The 19,568-nt window shown below is 39.3% G+C and overlaps 1 protein-coding gene across 5 annotated transcripts in view; it reads left to right on the top strand.

The window, feature by feature from the left end:
* Pcyt1a (phosphate cytidylyltransferase 1A, choline) overlaps positions 1-19,568 on the top strand; it is a 53,363-nt gene that overhangs the window by 19,042 nt on the left and 14,753 nt on the right. For 4 of the 5 annotated variants that reach the window (XM_042667719.1, XM_042667723.1, XM_042667729.1 and 1 more), the window contains exons 2-3: positions 3,509-3,635; positions 14,632-14,731. In XM_042667719.1, the coding sequence (XP_042523653.1) occupies positions 3,519-3,635; positions 14,632-14,731 (217 nt within the window). In that variant the 5' untranslated portion in view covers positions 3,509-3,518. Of the gene's footprint in view, positions 1-3,504; positions 3,636-14,631; positions 14,732-19,568 lie in introns of all 5 variants that reach the window. The other variant, XM_042667722.1, reaches the window with a different exon arrangement.

The following is a 19,568-nucleotide window of genomic DNA, read 5'->3' as shown; positions in this document are numbered from 1 at the left end:
CATTAATTCTAGTACTCAGGAGGCTGAGATCTGAGGATCAATACTCTAAACCAATCCAGGTAGGAAAAGCCAGAAGTAGAGTTATAGCTCAAGTGGTAGAGTGCTAACCTTGAGTGAAAAGGCCAAGTGAGAGCACTAGGCCCTGAATTCAAGCTCTAATACAGGCACAAAGGATAATAATAGTTGACTTTTTTTTTTTTTTTTTTTTGAGACTACAGGCTGTTTCCTTGTGACTCGATGAGTTTACCCAGTTTGGGCAAGTAACATGTTCTGAGTACCTTACATCAGGAGGAATTATTGTGATTTTGCTGAGATCTTCTACTATTAACCTTTTGCCCTTTGAAATTAATAATTAATCTATGGAGAAATGCTTTGAAACTGTGTAAATATCTTACTACACAGCAAACATTCAATACTGTTAGAATCCTAAAGAACACTTTTATATTAAACATTTTGAAGGTAGAACACTGTGTGTGATTTTCTACACCTTGATTGAAGACTCCTTGAGGAAATAGTTTGCGTATAGATTTTATTTTAGTTTAATTGACAAATGATGTATATATTATGAGGAACACTGTGATTGTTGTGTTTTTTTTCAGTGCTGGGAATTAAACCCAAGGCATTGTATATGCCATGCAAATATTCCACCACTTTTTTTTCCACTAGTGGCACTTTACCATTTGAATCACATTTCTGGTTCTCCACTTGTTTTTTTTGTTGTTTTTTTTAATAGTTTCATTATGTAGTGCAGATTGGCCTGGAATTTACTATGTTCAAAGCTCTCCTTAAAATGGGTGCTATCATTAAAGGTATGCATTATCATGCCTGACACATTATGATGTTCTGATATGTTTATATTGTAAAATGATTAAATCAAGCTAATTAACACATCTTTCACTTCACTTATTATTTTGTTGTAAAGCATTTAAAAATATATATTTTAGCAACTTTGAAACAAAACACTACATTATTATTTCTTATTGTCTTCTTTTTTAGATTCCACATGGAAATGAACTACAGTGTTTATCTTACCATGTGGCTTATTTCATTTAGCATAATGTTCTCTGGGTTCAATTTGTATTTACTCACATGAATGTTCCTATTTCTGTCTTATATTGTTGATTTGCTAACATCAGGTAGCAAAATCAACCGTCACAGTGGATTTTGTTTTCCATCTTGATAAGTATTAGACAGATGCTTATAGCAGAGTTCTGTGATATGCAAATTAGAAATTAGACTGATCAGTCATTTTTAGCAGGCCCTTCAGACCATTCATCTTGGAGTATTGACCTTTCAGATATTTTGAAAGAATAATAACCATAGAGAAGAACAAACTCAGATCATCCCTACTGGAAGAACTAGGTATTAATTTATATTTGTTGTGAAAGGAAGTTTCGGGGCGGTGTTCATTTAGAGAAAACACTATAGACTGTGTGTGGTTTTCTTTTTTAAATGTCAACCTAATACTTAACCATGACTCATGGGGTGTCACCTTCAGCCTATTAAGAATCAGGCTGAGTTTCTTATAGATCTTGTCACATTGCCTCCTTGGAATTTAGCTGGAAGAAATCAGATGAAGTGAAGTAAAATCAAGTGAATCAAGTGACTAAATGAGCATCCCATTCAGAAGGGCAGAGTCCAGTGACCTCATTCTGTCTGCTATTTGTTCTAGGAGTTTTCACTCTGTACCATTATGTGTGTGTGTGTGTGCGTGCACACACACACGTGCACGCACGTGTGCATGTTTGAGCACGTGCCCACACGCACATGCGTATGTGGTATTAGGTGTTGGTATTGGGGCTTGAACTCAAGGCCTCATGTTCTTGCTTGGCTTGTTTGTTCAAGGCTAGTGCTCTACCACTGGCCATACCTCTACTTCTGGCATTTGTTCTGGTTAATTGGTGATAAGAGTTCATGGGCTTTCCTGCCTTGACTTGCTTCGAACTGCCATCTTCAGATCTCATCCTTCTGGGTAGCTATGATTGTAGAGGTGAACTATCAGCACCTGGCTTGCCATACCATTATCTTAGGTAGAAAAGACAGTTGCACATAGAACTTCTTAGACTTCTAATTTTTGGTTGATGCTAGAAAATTAACTTACTTGATTAAATTGAGAGTTAGCAAAAACAGGAAACAATGAATATTTGGACTTGGCAGTGATTGCTGTTCACTGGAAGTACTCACTAAATTATAGTAAAAAATAGCTTTCTTTTGGGGAAGAGAAGCCTGGGTGAAGCTTTAGTAGCTGAGGGCTCTGAACAAACTTGGTGTCCTCACACTGTGAAAGAAGAGAAATGGGTAGTAAAAAATAAAAAAAAAGGAAGGTCTGGGAAGGTGGCTCAGTGGTAGAGTGCTTGCCTTGCATGCATGAGGCCCTGGGTTCGATTCCTCAGCACCACATAAGCAAAAAGAAAAAAGCCGGAAGTGGTGCTGTGGCTCAAGTGATAGAGCGCTAGCCTTGAGCTGAATTGCTGAGGGACAGTGCCCAGGCCCAGAGTTCAGGCCCCACGACCGGACCCCCCCCCCCCAAAAAAAAAAAAAGGAAGAGGACATTTAAAGATAAACTGTGTTATTACCTAGTTTCTATAGGCTAGAGTCAATGTTCTCAGAAATATACAGAGCATTTAGGGTTGGTTAAGAAGTCTGTGCTTTGTTAAACTACTACTGGATAGTAGCTGTCCATTTGAAAAGATTTTTCTCTCAGCATCAAACCCACCTTTTCACATTGTCTTGCACTTCAAAAATGTTCCAGAAAGGATAGAAGTATAGTGGTAAGCCAGGCGCCAGTGGCTCATGCCTGTAATCCTAGCTACTCAGGAGGCTGAGATCTGAGATTGCAGTTCAAAGCCAGCCTGGACAGGAAAGTCTGTGAAACTCTTTATCTCCAGTAAACACTCAGAAAACTGAAGTGGTGCTGTAGCTCAAGTGGTAGAGTGCTCACCTTGAACTGAAGAGCTGAGGGACAGCGCTCAGGCCCAGAGTTCGAGCCCCACGAGCGACAAAAAAAAAAAAAGATAGTGGTAAAGTTTAGACAAGTTGAGCATCCCTAATCTACTGAAAAAGTTCAGATTCAGAGCATGTCAGATGTCAGATTTTTATATTAGGGATACTCAACCTGATATAGAAAAGCCTATGCAAATATTCCAACATTCAAAAAAACTACAAGCTGACAAGCTTTTTGGGTAAGGAATATTCTATCTGGATAGCTTTGTTTCTCAGCCAAGTACTATAACCTTTTTCATAGAGACAAGTTATGAAATTAACAGTTTGTATATAGATTGCATTGTTAAGAGGAACAGCTTCCAAAATCAGGAAAGTAATTATGACTGTTTCACAGAGAGATTTCTATGTTCCTACTGGAGCCTGGGTTTTGTAAATTTTTGGTTGGTTGTTCCTGATGCCTTTGGCTCATCTTGGTCAAATGTGTGCTGTGAAATTGATGCTTTACTGAATGTATTAGTGTCTCTGAAACACTGGTGACAGACTCTTTTCTAATTTCTACAGTCAGGTAAGAGATAATGGATGCACACAGTTCAACCAGAATCAATTCAAGGAAGAGGAGGAAAGAGGGATCTGGACCTAATGGAGCAACAGAAGAAGATGGAATTCCTTCAAAAGTACAACGTGCTGCAGTTGTAAGTATACGAGAATTTTCTTTGTAACATTTATCCTGGCAGGTGGAAGGTAGAAACTGATGTAACATTGATGATAGTGGTGTGACAAAAGTCTTGTTAAGATCATGGGAAAAATGAATAGTTAGGATAATTTCATAGGTTTTTAAAAATATGCTTTTTTCCCAGATTACGCCTCACAGTTCAGTTATAGGATTTTTGCATTGGAATTGGAAAAGGCATGTTAGGAAAGGTGAAGGCTGTAAGTATATTGGGCTAAAAATCAAGTTCATACTAACAAGAAGAAATTGTGGCTTCAGGCAGTGATGAGATCTTAAAGCGTCTGGTATTCTTTTATTCTGTCTTCCCTGGCATTTCACCACTATCACTGGTTATATCTTAGATGGTAACCTTTTCCAATCCTTGCCATCTTTATGTGCCTCTGTCTCTAGGACATTATCCTTCCCAACTATTGCCAAGCTTTAAATGAAATATCCCACTCCAAACTACCTGTCTTGACTCTTTTTAAAGCCTCCCCTCAAAAACATGTCAAAAGGCTCTTATAGACGAGTAAAGTTAATACCGTTAGTACACAACATTATTATGAAATCCATATTTCAGAATCCCAAGACAGAATTGTTTCTGTGGAATTTTTAAACTGATATTAACTATAGTCATTTACCTAACTGCAAATTCTACTTGTTTATTCTGCAGTTTCCCAGCCAGAGTGTAAAATATCGGTACCGAGAAACAATTAACAACAGTTCCTTGCTTTGTCTTTTGTTATTTTGTGGTTGTTTCATTTTGTTTTCTTTTTTTTTTTGGGTCCGGTTGTGGGGCCTGAACTCTGGGCCTGGGCGCTGTCCCTTAGCTCTTCAGCTCAAGGCTAGCGCTCTACCACTTGAGCCACAGTGCTACTTCGGCTTTTTTTTCTTTTTTTGCTTATGTGGTACTGAGGAATCGAACCCAGGGCCTCAGGCCTGCAAGGCAAGCACTCTACCACTGAGCCACCTTCCCAGCCCCTTCATTTTGTTTTCTTTTTTTTTTTTTCTTTTTGGGTCCAGTCGTGGGGCCTGAACTCTGGGTCTGGGCACTGTCCCTCAGCTCTTCAGCTCAAGGCTAGTGCTCTACCACTTGAGCCACAGCACCACTTCCGGCTTTTTTCTTTTTGCTCATGTGGTGCTGAGGAATCGAACCCAGGGCCTCAGGCATGCAAGGCAAGCGCTCTACCACTGAGCCACCTTCCCAGCCCTTCGTTTTGTTTTCTAAAACAGGGTTTTGCTATGTATCCCACAGCCCAGATTATGCTATGTAACTCACAGTCATCCTGTATTAGCCTCCTGAGTGGTTGTATTACAGATGTGGTGACAGATCTAGCTCTATTACTTTTTCTTGAACAATAAAAGCAATTGTACTCCAAAAGTAGAGGGCACTTTGATAATACTGGTAGTAACAGCTTATTATTTTCTCATTGCAGCTTTAGCACATTACCACAAAATAGCTGAATATATTTTCTTATAGCTGTGGAGGTCAGAAGTCAGAAATGGGTCTTAAGTGGTAACAAAGTTGGAAGTTCTAGGAAAAGTTCCATTTCCTTGTTGCCAGCTTCTAGAAGCTATACACACCTAGCTTCTGGTACCAACCATCAGGTGGACTATTCTGGCAACTCCTTTTGTCATCACATCTCTTTTTTGATTTTTTTTTTCACTCACTGCCTTCTCTTTCACTTACAAGGACTCTTCAGCTTGAGCATGGCTAAATTAGTAGAGCACTTGCCTAACCTTTGAGAGGGCCTGGATTTAATCCCCTGATCAAAAAAAAAAAATCACTGCATGTACTGAGCTGAACATTATATACTGATCACAGTCCATACACATACATACACGTACGTGGTTCTATAGTCTTCTCTATAGTTCTACAGTCTACAGTATAGTTTTATAATCTTCTCATAAATAATTGGAATTCCAGAAAAACTTGTTACCATTTGTATAGAGTGTTTTGGTGAGCCGGGTATCAGTGGCTCATACCTGTAATTCCAGCTACTCAGGAGGCTGAGATCTGAGGATTGCGATCCAAAGCCAGCCTGGGCAAGGAAAATCCATGAGACTCTTATCGCCAATTAACCACCAGAAAACTGGAAGTCACTCTGTGGATCAATTGGTAGAGCACTTGCCTTGAGCTGAAGAGATGAGGGACAGCACCCAGGCCCAGAGTTCAAGCCCCACGACTGACAAAGAAAAAAGAATGTTAGGTGAGAGAGAATGTTTCAATATAAGAGCCAGAACATTTTTACTAAAAAAAGAAAAAATTCAGGAATTCTTGGGGAGTAGAAAGAATACTAGGAAATCAGCATCAGTTCTAAGCTCATGCTATTTGCATTTTCTCATTTCCCCACCAGTCTGAACACCAGACTCCATCTTCTATCTTACTGGGATTTTGAGGACTACTTTGTTAATTATATGACTAGTCAGAAAAAAATTCTTTTGGGCACTGGGAAGGTGGCTCAGTGGTAGAGTGCATGCCTTGCATGCATGAGGCCCTGAGTTCGATTTCCTCAGCACCACTTAAGCAGAAAAAGCTGGAAGTGGCACTATGGCTCAAGTGGTAGAGTGCTAGCCTTGAGCTGAAGAGCTGAGGGGCAGTGCTTAGACCAAGAGTTCAGGCCCTGTGACCGACCAAAAAATAAAAGTTCTTTTGGAAGTCATACTAGTATTCAAAGATCATTTATAGCTTGGAGAATGTTATAATTTTAGATGCACAGGATTGGAAACATTTTGTAACTTTTAGGAGTTAACCACATAGATTAATACCAGTTAGTTGATTTTATTAACATGCTGAAATCCATTTCAGAGAATACAAGGGAAAATAGAATGAGCTACATTGTTGAGTGCTGACTAGACATAGGTATTGTGCTCATTACTATGAAGGTCTTATTTTATTTGCTCCTTGTAGCAGATTGGTGGGGTGGATATTGTTTTCCAGTTTTACAAGAGAAATGTAAGCCTCCATATTTTTCTTTTTTATTTTTTTGGGTCTGGTTGTGGGGCCTAAACTCTGGGCCTGGGCGCTGTCCCCCAGCTCTTCAGCTCAAGGCTAGCACTCTACCACTTGAGCCACAGTGCCACTTCTGGCTTTTTTCTTTTTGCTTATGTGGTGCTGAGGACTCGAACCCAGGGTCTCATGCATGCAAGGCAAGCGCTCTACCACTGAGCCCCTAGCCTCCATATTTTTCACAGGTAACCTCACCTCTGAATTTACTGTGCTGACAAAAACAAGGGCATCCCATATAAATTTCTACATCTTCCCTCCTTTTCATCCAATACAGTCCTTTTATTAACATAGTCTTTCTTCTGCTTTAAAAAAAATGAAATCTGCCGGGCGCCGGTGGCTCATACATATAATCCTAGCTACTCAGGAGGCTGAGATCTGAGGATCACGGTTCAAAGCCAGCCCGGGCAGAAAAGTCCGTGAGACTCTTATCTCCAATAAAACACTAGGAATCCAGAAGTGGCACTATGGCTTGAGCTGAAGAGCGCAGCGCAGGGACAGCGCCCAAGCTCAGAGTTCAAGCTCCACAACCTACCCTTCCCAAAAAAAAAAGAAAAAAAATCTGGCTGGACAGCGGTGGCTCATGCTTGTAATCCTAGCTCCTCAGGAGGCTGACTAGGTCAGACTCTTATCTTCAATAAACTACCATAAAAGCTGGAAGTGGCACTGTGGCTCAAGTAGTAGAGTGCTAGCCTGAGCACAAAAGCCCAGGGATGGCACCCAGGCCCAAGTTCAAGCCCCAGGACCAGAGTACGCATACCTCCCCAACCTCCTGCCCCCACAGTCACAAAAGAATCCTTGTTTCTTTGGTTTACACCTTCCTATTGCTCTCCGCAAGGCTATTTCCTACCATTTCCCTAATTTCTTCTTAAGGTATGGTTTTTCTTCTGTGTATTTTCAATTACTTTGGTTTCTCCTCCAACTTAGACACATACAGATAATTTTTTGGTCAGTCCTGGGATTTAAATTTGGCCTTGAGCTTGCTAGGCAGACACTCTACCACCCAGCCCTTTTTGTCTTAGATTTGTTGTTTGTTTTTCAGATAGATCCTTATGTTTTTGCCAGGGGTCACTTTAGACTCTGATCCTTCTGCCTCTGCCTCCTGAGTAGCTGGAGTAGCTCAGGTTGCAGATGTGTGATGCCATGCTCAGTCCTTGTTTTAGTTCTTCTTTTTGAGATCAGGTCTCACCAGCTTTTTGCCTAGGCTGTCTTTGAACCCTAATCATACTATCTCTTCCTCTTATGTCAGATATTTTTTAATTTGAAAACAAACAAAACCAAGCAAAAAAGAAAAAAAAAAAACCCCCTGCTGTTGATTGGTCTGACTTCCCAGGTACCTTCTGTTGCCCTCATTACTTTTGTGCCACACATCTCCAATGAAGGGTCCCAACTAATCTATTCCCTTCTCTTATTTTCTTTTGTCTTTATTTTTATTAAGCAGTCGTGTAGAGGTTACAATTCCATAAGTCAGGTTTTGAGCTTCTTGATCAATGTCACCCTTCCTTCATCCTCCCCATTTTCTCTCTCTTGTCTTTATGCTCAAGTTATATAGTTCGGTTTTTATATAATGGCATTTGCTCATCCTTCCTACCTTCATTCCAGTGCCCACCTGTTTGTCCTATGCTGTTCCAAAAACATGTTTCCATTTCTTCCCATTTTGTTTTAAAGGTACTGGTGTTCTAACTCACTAATACATTATGGAAGGTCACTGGTTAGGAATTGAATGCAGGCTTCAGCAGGCTAGGCAAGCACTCTACTACTTGGGCCAATGCCTAACTTCTTGAAGTTGTTTGAATCTTCAAATTTAAAGACTTTCCCAGTTCTTGCCTTTTTTTTTTTTTTTTTTAATCTTCTGGTACCTTTTTATTTTGGGGACTGTGTGGGTTGAACTTGGAACTCATCCATCTTTCTGTCTTTGCCTGTCCAATGCTGACATAGGCAATGTGTTGCCACCACACCCAGTTCCTTCAGTAATCTCTTCTCTAAAATTATTTCTCGGTCTCTGACACACCTTTATCAGAGTTCTCCTTAAGCCTCTCTGGCATCTTCTCCTCCCGTTGATATAAGCTCTTCAAAGTTTCTGCTTAGCTATTACTCTTTTATTTTGTTTGTCCTTTTCACCACTTACCTTTTTGAGGATTAGGTCATTGCCTGTCTATTGCTTATTTCTTCAATATCCTGGTTTTACACTAGAGGAATTCATTATCCAGGAATTGACTCCTTTATTTTAAACTTTTTTTTCTCTATTCCTTAGTTCAAACTGTTATTGTAAACTCGTTTTGTGTTGTTCCCCCCCCCCCCCCCCGCCACCCCCTGCTTTCCCCATACTGGGGCTTGTATTTAGGGGCCTGGCTCTCACTCAGCTTGCTTACTCACAGCTGGTGCCATATTATTTGAGCAGGCCTCCACCCTTGCTTTTTGCTGGTTATTTTGTACATGGAGTCAGAGAACTTTTCTACATGAGCTGGCCTTGAAATGATTACTTCCAGATCTCAGCTTCTTGAGTAGGTAGAATTATAGATGTGAGTCACCAGCACCTAGCTGTAAACTCCTCTCTCAAGTAACATGTTTTTCTTTCCTTCTTTCTTTCTTTTTTTTTCTTTTTTCGGTCGGTCATGGGGCTTGAACTCTGGGCCTGGGCGCTGTCCCTGCGCTCTTCAGCTCAAGGCAAGTGCTCTACCGCTTGAGCACAGCGCCACTTCCGGTTTTCTAGTAGTTTTATTGGAGATAAGAGTCTCACAGACTTTCCTGCCCGGGCTGGCTTTGAACCATGATCCTCAGATCTCAGCCTCCAGAGTAGTTAGGATTACAGGCGTGAGCCATCTGGGTCCGGTTTGCATGTTTTTTATATCACATCCTACCCATTCTTCCTTAGCAAAATCTTACGTGTCACTCTACTCTCACTGCCATATTACTAGAAAGAAATATTTTCTTCCTTCCTTCCTTCCTTTTCCTTGCCTTGCCTTTCTTTTTCTTTCTCTGCTTCTTTCTTTCTTTTCTTCTCTTTCTTCTGTCCTGGGCTTGAACTCAGGGCCTGGGCACTATCCTTGACCTTTTTCACTCAAAGCTAGCACTCTACTACTTGAGCCACAGCTCCACTTATGGCTTACTTGGAGATAATAGTCCCATGGACTTTCCTGACCCAACTGGCTTCGAACCATGATCCTCAGAGCTCTGCCTCCTGAGTAACTACGATTATAGGCATAAGCTACTAGTACCCTCTTGACCTACTTTCCTTCCTTCCTTTCTTCTGTACTGGGACTTGAACTCACAGCCTTGGATGCTATCTCTTAGCTTTTTCACTCAAGACTGACATTCTACTTGAACCATAGTCCAATTTCCTGATTTTTGGTGGTTAATTGGAGATAAGAGAGTCATAGACTTTCCTACCCAGGCCGGTCTTGAACTGTCATCCTTAGATCTCATCCTCCTCATTAGCTAGGATTACAGGCATGAGTCACCAGCACATAGCTGATCTCTTTCTAAGTAAGCAAAATAACCAGTAGTGTCCTAGCTCATCAGGGGGAAAAATATCCCTGATATATAGTATTTGCTGATTTCTGTGACTGATTTCAAGCTATTAGAGGTATGATAAGCAACCTACAAAATTCCTAAATATTTACTATTCTGGCTCCAACACACTTTTGACATTAATTTTTAGGGACACAGTAGGCCTGGTTTTTTTTTTTTTTTTTATCTGCATGCACTTTTGTTTATAAGCTTTCTTCTCTGCACTGGTGGCTCACGCCTGTAATCCTAGCTATACTGGAGGCTAAGATTTGAGGATCACAGTTTGAAGCCAGCCCAAGCAGGGCAGGAAAGTCTGTGAGGTGAGACTCTTATATGCAATTGATCACAGAAAAAGCCAGAAGTACTGCTGTGGCTCAAACTGGTAGAGCTCCAGCCTTTAGCAAAAGGAACAGCTCCAAGGCTCAGAGTTACAAGCTCCAGGATTGGCACACAAAAAAAGATTTCTTTCTTCAGTTTCATATATTCATAGTTGTTCAAGCATCATCAAAATTCTCTTTGTCATCCCAAAGAGAAACTCCATACCTATTAGAGTTCATCCTCCCATTTTCCCACTACTAATTTGCTACTAATTTCCCACTACTAATTAATTAGAAGAGTCTCAGATTTGTCTGCTAGGGCTGGCTTTTAACCTTGATCCTCAGATCTCAGCCTCCTGAGTAGCTAAGATTACAGGCATGAGCTACCAGCACTTGGTTAAGATATCAGCCATCTGAGTATCTAGGATTAACGGAAGTGTTCCAAGGATTACATACACATATCTTCTAAAAATGAATGTTTTCACTTATATCTTTACCACATCTTAAAAGAAGGTTCCATTATCAAATTCTAGGCCAAATGTAATACATGCCACCTGAAATCTAGCACTTATGAGGCTGAGGCTGGAGGACCCCGCATTTAAGGTCAGCCTGGGATATATAGAGGTCTTATTACTTAAAAAATTTGCGGGGGGGAGGGGTGTAGTTGTGGAAGTGGGAGGGAAGGGGTGGTAGGGGAAAAACAAAGGAGGAGGCAGCAATGCTTGATAAAAAATGTACACATTACCTTGCTCATGTAACTATTTTCACAATAAAAAACATTAAAAATTTTTTAAAATAAATAAAGGTAAGTTTTTTTGTTATTTTTGTTTTTGTGCTGGTATTTGGGCTTGAACTCAAAATGTCATACTTTAGGGCTGGGAAGGTGGCTCAGTGGTAGAGCGCTTGCCTTGCATGCATGAGGCCCTGGGTTTGATTCCTCAACACCACATAAGCAAAAAGAAGAAAGCTGGAAATGGCGCTGTGGCTCAAGTGGTAGAGCGCTAGCCTTGAGCTAAAGAGCTGAGGGACAGCGTCCAGGCCCAGAGTTCAGGCCTTACGACCAGACCAAAAAAAAACCAAAACAAAATCAAAATGTCATACTTTAAAAAAAAATTTATTACTAAAGACTTGTACAAAGGGGCTACAATTCCGTAAGTCACATAATGAGTACAATGTTTAGGCCTTGCATTCTTGCTTGGCTTTTTTTTAATGCTGGCACTTTACCACTTGAGCCACACCTTCACTTCCTACTTTTTGCTGGTTAATTGAAGATAGGATCAGAATTTTCTGCTCAGGCTAGTTTTGAACTGCTGTTTTCAGATCTCAGCCACCTGAGTAGCTAGATTATAGGTGTGAGCCACCAACACACCACTAAAAAGCGTTTTAATATTGTAGCATAATTTAAAAAAAATATTTTTATCTGAAAACAAAAGGATGTTTTCCCTAGTCTCTGGATTCAGCTTAATCATGTTATGATTTATTTCGAATTTAAGTGGACTGAAATTAAAAGGGTTATGGTGTATGGGTATGTTTATGTGTCCTGGGATAATAGCTCAAATGGTAGAGCATTTGACTAGCATGTGTAGGGACCTGGGTTCAGTCTTAAAAAAAAAACAAAAACAGTGGCTGGGAATGTGGCTCAGTGGTAGAGGGTTTGCCTTGCATGCCTGAGGACCTGGGTTCGATTCCTCAGCACCACATAAGCAAGAAGGAAAAAGCCGGAAGTGGTGCCGTGGCTCAAGTGGTAGAGTGCTAGCCTTGAGCTGAAGAGCTGAGGGACAGCGCCTAGGCCCAGAGTTCAAGGCCCCATGACCGGACCAAAAAAACAAAACAAAACGAAACAAAAAAACAAGCAAACAAAAACTAGACAGAGGCCTAGTGCTGGTGGCTCACCCCTGTAATCCTAGCTACTCAGGAGACTGAGATCTGAGGATTGCAATTCAAAGCCAGCCTGGGCAGGAAAATCCATGAGATTTTTATCCCCAATTAACCACCAGAAAACTAGAAGTGGTGCTGTGGATAAATTGGTAGAGTGCTTGCCTTGAGCTGAAGAGCCTAGGGGCAGCGCCCAGGCCCAGAGTTCAAGCCCCATGACCAACAACAACAATAAAAAACCTACACAGATACTCTCAGAAAGAGAACTAAACACTTTCCAATCCATTTTCCAAAGCTAGACAATATACCACCAGTAAAAGCAATAGTTTAGAATCTTTCACAAATGTATAGCACATGCAATTCCTGAACATATAAAAAGACCATAAATATGACTAGTTGGTTTTGCTCAGAAATACAAGGCTGCTTTAACAAAACAACCCAAATCAATTAAGTACCATAATAAGCACAGAACTAAAATACTTACTTCACTGAATGAAGAAAAGCCTTTGACAAAATCTATCATCCACTTATTATTTTTTAAATTTCTTTATTGAGATTAAGTGATTACATAAATTTTACAATACTGTTGGATGGTGATACTTAGCTAAAGTCACAAACACATTTTAATCTTCTCAAGGTGAATTGTCATTATCATGGTCTATAAAGCTTGTGAACTCTACAGACTTTGACAGTACAACTATTTCTTTCAAATCAGATGATGTGCAAATTTCTTCTGCATAGTATAAGCTGTACCCTCTTTCTTTCTCGTTCCCTACCTCCCATCAGTGCCCTTGAGTTACTTAGTTCACTTTTGTCAATGTCCAGTACAGCTGATGGGCCCCTCTGCTGTGTTTTATCACCTGTTTCCTGCTTCTGTTCCCTCCTCCTAGCTTCCTTTGTATGTGCACATGTATATACCAAATGTGGGATCAAGAACATAGAGTCATCTAAAAATCTGACAACTTAAGAAGAGGTCCTTTGTTTCTTGAGTCCTATTTACTTTGTCATATCTCATTGTATTTTGAATTTAACATGTGCCATTTGTCTCTCTGATCTTGGCTTATTTTGCTCAACATGATTTGTCATCTATTTATTATTTTAAAAAATTCTCAACAAACTGAACAAAGAAGAGAGATTCTTTAACCAAATAAAGACAACCTACCAAAACCTGTAGCTAACATCACATTTTATGGTTAAAGATTGCATTTTTCCCGTTACATGCATGCACAAGGCAATTGTATTTGTTCTTTCCAATTCTCTATGTTATTTATTTTTGTTTTTTTTTTATTCTATTTTCTTTTTTGGCACTGGATATTGAACCCACTATGTTGTACTTGGTAGGCAAGCACTTTGCTACTGAGCTACATCCCACCCTCTACCTCTCAGTATTGTACCAAAAGTTGTAATTACAGTAAGGGTTAGTATGTTTGAAAGGAATGTATAACACTGTCTTTATTTATAGATGTCAATATCTCATATGTAGAAAATCCTAAGAAATGTATTAAACAGCATAACTACTACTAAAACTAATAGTTGGGTTTAGCTGAGTTACAGAGCATAGAAATAGAAATTAATTGCAATCACATAGACATACAAATCAATTGCTTTTCTATATAATAGATAGATACAATATTTTTTTAAAGTTCCATTCACAGTAGTATCAGATGAAATAACAACTTAGGAATAAATTTAGCAAAAACTTTCAAGTAAAGCAATGCACAGAGAAATGAACGTACCTCCGTTCTTATTTCAGCTCTGCCTCTGAGTAGCTGTGAACAATTCAGATGACTTCTCTAAATCTTGTTTCCCTCATCTTTAATTGGGACTCAGATTGTAGTACTACTTGCCTCCCAGGGAACATTTGAATATTTTCACAATATGAAATATTACATGGTGATAATTATTCTTAATAAAGAACCCAGGAGCTGCTTGACTTCCCAGGTGTCTAGTTGAAATAATTGTATGAGATGCACTTGGGAATGTTAGCAATTTTGTATCCTGACATGCTGCAGAAGTTAGAGACTAGGTAGGTACTTCAGCCTGCTCAGTTTTACCATGAGATCACCAGCAGATATTTCTCCTGCCGTGATTTACCTATTTTGCAAAATGTTGAAACTTACTTGTCACTTTAGAATAATTTTTTTCTGCTTCATATTATAAGGTTTTATGAGGAATTTTAGTTGTAGCATATTGACTTGATTCCAGTTTGGGGGCATTTTGATGTGTTCCTCTGAATTAACTTTGTTTACCTTCACTTTTCTTCTCTTCAGGGCTTGCGGCAGCCAGCTCCTTTTTCTGATGAAATTGAAGTTGACTGTAGTAAGCCCTATATCAGGGTAACTATGGAAGAAGCCAGCAAAGGAACGCCTTGTAAGTAAATATGTACCTAATAGTTTGCCATTTTTCTATAGGTTTTAACATTCCATTGTATTTACCAACTCTTTATGTCTTTTCTTTAATTTGCTTTGTAAAAGCAAATTGAAGTAGGGGTTCCTCCCATCTGCCTGATGTTCTATTAGGCATTAAAATTTTAGTGTTTTCCTTATTATACACTTGTTTTCTGAGCTATTGTCACAGCTCTGAGATATAATGGAGCAGAACCAGTTAAGATACTAGTTTGAGGATTAAGGATATAGATTATTGGTAGCGTGCCTGCTTAACATGTATAAGGGCTAGGATTCAGTTCCTAGCACCAAAAAATATATATATTAAATTCATTAATGTATTAATATATAATGATAATATATAATATAATGTATACATATATGTATATATGCATACATATATAAGATATAATATGTCTATATATATTCACTTGATCTGCGTTATGATCTTGTTTATTTTTATGGCAGTAGGGATTAAACTCAGGGCCTTACTCATAGGAGGCAAGCACTCTACCTAGTTTATTTATACCTCTAGCTCATGATCTTGTCCTTTTTTATAAAGAACCAAATCATATATCAAGCTGTCACATTTTTCATAGCTTCAGAATTTCCTCTCTGATCTTCTTTCATTGTATCAGGTGATCATGATTTTTTTTTTACTCGAAGAGGACATAATATCACAATTTGGGAAGATATCTTTCACTTAGTTTTATCTTTACTGATGTTTTAATTTCAGAGGATTTTGCAAAAGACTTGCTTTATTATTTTCTTTCTTACTTTTTTTTTTTTTTTTGGTCGGTCCTGGGACTTGGGCACTGTCCCTCAGCTCTTCAGCTCAAGGCTAGCACTCTACAACTTGAGCCACAGCACCACTTCCAGCCTTTTCTGCTTATGTGGTGCTGAGGAATCAAGCCCAGGGCCTCATGCATACAAGGCAAGCACTCTACCACAGAACCATCTTCCCAGCCCCACTTTATTATTTTAAAGTTCAAACTCTTCAATTGTGTGCTTAATTTATATCATTAAGATTTGCCCACACAACTCATTATTAGGTTTCTGAATACTCTTCCTGTTTGGGGCAATTGGTTTTAGGGAATCACCATAAATAGATACTTCCATGTGTATTTGCTGTGAGTATCAGTATAGGTAGCTGTTTCATTTTTATGTAAATTGCCCAATTCTCTTTCTCCGTCTCTTTTCTCCGTCTCTTTCTTTTCTTCTTGCTTGCTTGCTACAATCCCTTTCAGTTCTGATTACTTTGGTAAATGTTCTCTCTACTCTGTAGAAGAAGGGCTTGATGTAGACTAAGAGAAACACCAGAAAACAAGAGGCTGTTCTAGTCACAAACCTCTGTGTACATATATGTGTGTATGTATCTATGTATGTATGTCTTCAGTGTATTTATGATTTCTTTTTGTGTGTCTTTAAGTATTTTTGTTATATGCTTTTTAACCAAGGATTAGTAGGATACAAATAGAAATCATGCTGGACTGTGTCAGGCCAGGGATCTCCCTTGCCCTTGTTTTGGCTGTGTAGATTGTATTTGAGTTCTCAGGAAAAGGAGCCTAGTTCCAGAGAAGAGCCTGCTTTCTTTTGCCAACGTGTTTAGATGTAGCTCATGTTGATCACAACCCTTGTGATTCATCATGTGGTTTCTGACTAATAGGGGAGAAGTAACAGGAAAACCAGAGGCTGTTTGTGACATTGTGTGACAGAGTGTTATGGTGGCAGGTCATACTTCAAAATGCCAACACACAGTTCAGTTCAGGGTTCACAATTTAAAGGTGATAATACAGCTGTTGGAAGCAAGTCTACTCACTATGACTCATTTTCAAAATTAAGTACTTCACTCATATTTGATCATATTGATTATATTACCCAGCTTGTTACTGATTTATCTACACACCATTTGTGATACATGAAAGATGAAAATGTGTGCAGTGGGCTGGGGGTGTGGTTGCAAGGTAGAGTATATGCCTAGCATGCCTAGATTCAATCTCCAACACTAACAGAAAAGGAAAAGAGAGAGAATAGATAGATAGATAGACAATGAAAGAACATATATAATATCATATGTAATATATTATACATGAAATATTGTGTGTGTGTGTGTGTGTGTGTGTGTGTGTGTGTGTGTGTGTATGTGTATGTCGGTGGTTTGGTTGGTCAGTTCTGCGGCTTGACCCTCAGGGACTAGGTGCTGTCTCTGAGCTTTTTGCTCAAGATTAGTGCTCTACCATTTGAGCCACAACTGTACTTCCAGATTTTTTTGAGATAAGGACTTCATGGACTTTCCTACCCAGTCTGGCTTTAAACTATGATCCTTAGCTCTTAGCCTCCTGGGAAGCCAGAATTACAGATGTGAGTCAGTGCCTGGGTAAGAGAAAACATATGTAATATTTCTAAATTTAAAATTTTTTAATTAAGGGCTGGGAAGGTGGCTCAGTGGTAGAGCGCTTGCCTTGCATGCCTGAGGCCCTGGGTTCGATTCCTCAGCACCACATAAGCAAAATGAAAAAAGCCGGAAGTGGTGCTGTGGCTCAAGTGGTAGAGCTCTAGCCTTGAGCTGAAGAGCTGAGGGATAGCGCCCAGGCCCAGAGTTCAGGCCCCACAACCAGACCCCCCTCCCCCCCGCCAAAAAATTTTTTTTTAATTAAGCTGGGCGCCAGTGGCTCACACCTGTAATCCTAGCTACTCAGAAAGCTGAGATCTGAGGATCGTGGTTCAAAGCCAGCCCGGGTGAGACTCTTATCTCCAAAAACCACAAAAAAAACCTGAAGTGGCGCTCTGGCTCAAGCGATAGAGTGCAGGGACCGTGCCCAAGCCCAGAGTTCAAGCCCTACGACCAATATAATAATAATAATTAATTTAAAGATACTGTCTAATAAATTTAATGTTTAAAATTTTTGGTATATAATTTTATAATAAGCTCATGTTTAAGATGATCTGCTCTATTGTATATGAAGAAATTAAGAAAGAAATTAAAGTCACAGACACTGAAAAATACTCTTATATCTAAAGACATGAGTAGTGGTAGAATTAAAGTTAAACCTAATCTTTCCATCCTCTTATCTTTTTCACCCTAGAGTAGTAGTACTACTTGTCGACTTGACTGAGAAACAATAGAAAGCCCTTTGCAAAATTATTCCGGCTTAGGTGGAACAAACAGTTGTAAACGAATTGATAGACTTTGCGAGCCTAATTTGACCTCGTTTTTCTCTTTTATCTCTTTCTGTCTGTTCTGTTTCGTGTTAAATAGACAAGTAGCTGACTGTATTCATGCCAGTGCAGGACAAGGGATAAACCAATAAAAGAATCTACACATACATATTCAGTGAAATCAGATTCAGTACTGGTACAAAGGATTAATCCTCCCACACTCCCCACACCTGTTCTCCAAGGTTTTCACTAGGGAAATTAGGGAAGCTCCAAAGAGGAGTTTGTATAATCTAGGGCAAAACTAGAGGAAAAAAAATAGGACTTATGAGATCAGCCTTGCAAATCTTTTGGAAGATGAGAAAAATAAGCAGTATGATTATTAGAGAAAGGAAGGAAAGAGTTGGAAGGCAATGAAAATCTGTTAGAGACAGAATGGCTTCTAGTGATAGCTATTTTGGAGCGTATCTCAAGAGAAAATTGAAATCCTGGTTTGTCCTGCCTAGAAGAGGCTTACTTAGCCAGTAGCTGAGAGAGCAGTTGCCATTCAGGGTGTGGTTTGCCTGATCAGTAGCCACTTGGTAAAAGAATGCCTTGTATTCTCCCTAGACTAGTTCAACAGTGGCCCCTTCTGGCCTTTGGTTAGAATACCACCTGGGTTTACCAGAGACCTCAAGTCTCAGGGAAATGGTGTTAAAAGAGGTACACACTGCAGAAAAAAGGCACATGGAAGGCTGGTTCAGTGATGCTGGACCTAATTAACTGTACTGGCAAACAGCCATTCAATTAGTGACATTCTGTGCTTTTGTCACCATCCAGGCAATAGATTTCTGAGCTAAGCCTCCCCATCTTACTTTGCCCTGGTTATCAAAAGGCAAAGAAACAACAGTTCTTCTTAATTTTCATATTCTGGTGTTTATCTTTTAGGATCAAATAGAAGAGCTCATAGTTCTTTGGCATTTATTTGGGAAAAACAGAAGTATGTTACTTCATGATTTCTAGGATCTAGAAGAATATGACAGGTTTTATTTTATTTTGCTTTGTATTACTAATGAAAAAAACTGAGGCTTAAAGAGATTAAAGTCACAAAGTAAGGGAGCGGCTGGCAGGTTTGATATAACTTCCCTCTTAAAGTCTAGTATAGGGCTGAGGAATAGTTCAGTGGTAGAGTAGGTGCTTAGTATGCATAAAGCCTTGGGTTTCATTCCCAGCACCAAAAGAAAAAAAATCCATTATATTATTCTGTTTTTCATTAAATCAACTCGAAATTTTAACTTCCTATATTATAAATCAATATATCCCCATGTTCTGACATCCATAAAGTCAAACATGGTCTCATAGCTACCTCATAGCCCTTTACAGACAACCAGGATTGCCAGTTTCTTGTGGGTATCTTGATACTTGGTTAAAATTTCTCTCATTTGTGCTAGGTGTATTATGATGTATTTAGCTCAAACCTTTGTTGTCACAAACAGTGCTGCTGTGAATTACACATTTATAAGTATACTGATGGATAAATCCTAGAATTGAAATAATTGACTTGAGCATTTGTCAGTTACTTTGTGGTTTGGTTTGCAGGTTGTTTTTGTTTGCTTTTTTGTTGTTGTTGTTGTTTTGTTTTTTGTTGATCGTGAGGGTTGACCTCTGGGCCTGGACGCTGTCCCTGT

This window comes from Dipodomys spectabilis, unplaced genomic scaffold (genome assembly GCF_019054845.1).
Source record: "Dipodomys spectabilis isolate Male_0828 unplaced genomic scaffold, ASM1905484v1 ptg000017l, whole genome shotgun sequence".
NCBI lineage: Eukaryota > Metazoa > Chordata > Mammalia > Rodentia > Heteromyidae > Dipodomys > Dipodomys spectabilis.
Note: the sequence above shows the minus strand (reverse complement) of the source record. Positions and strands in the feature narration are given on the sequence as shown.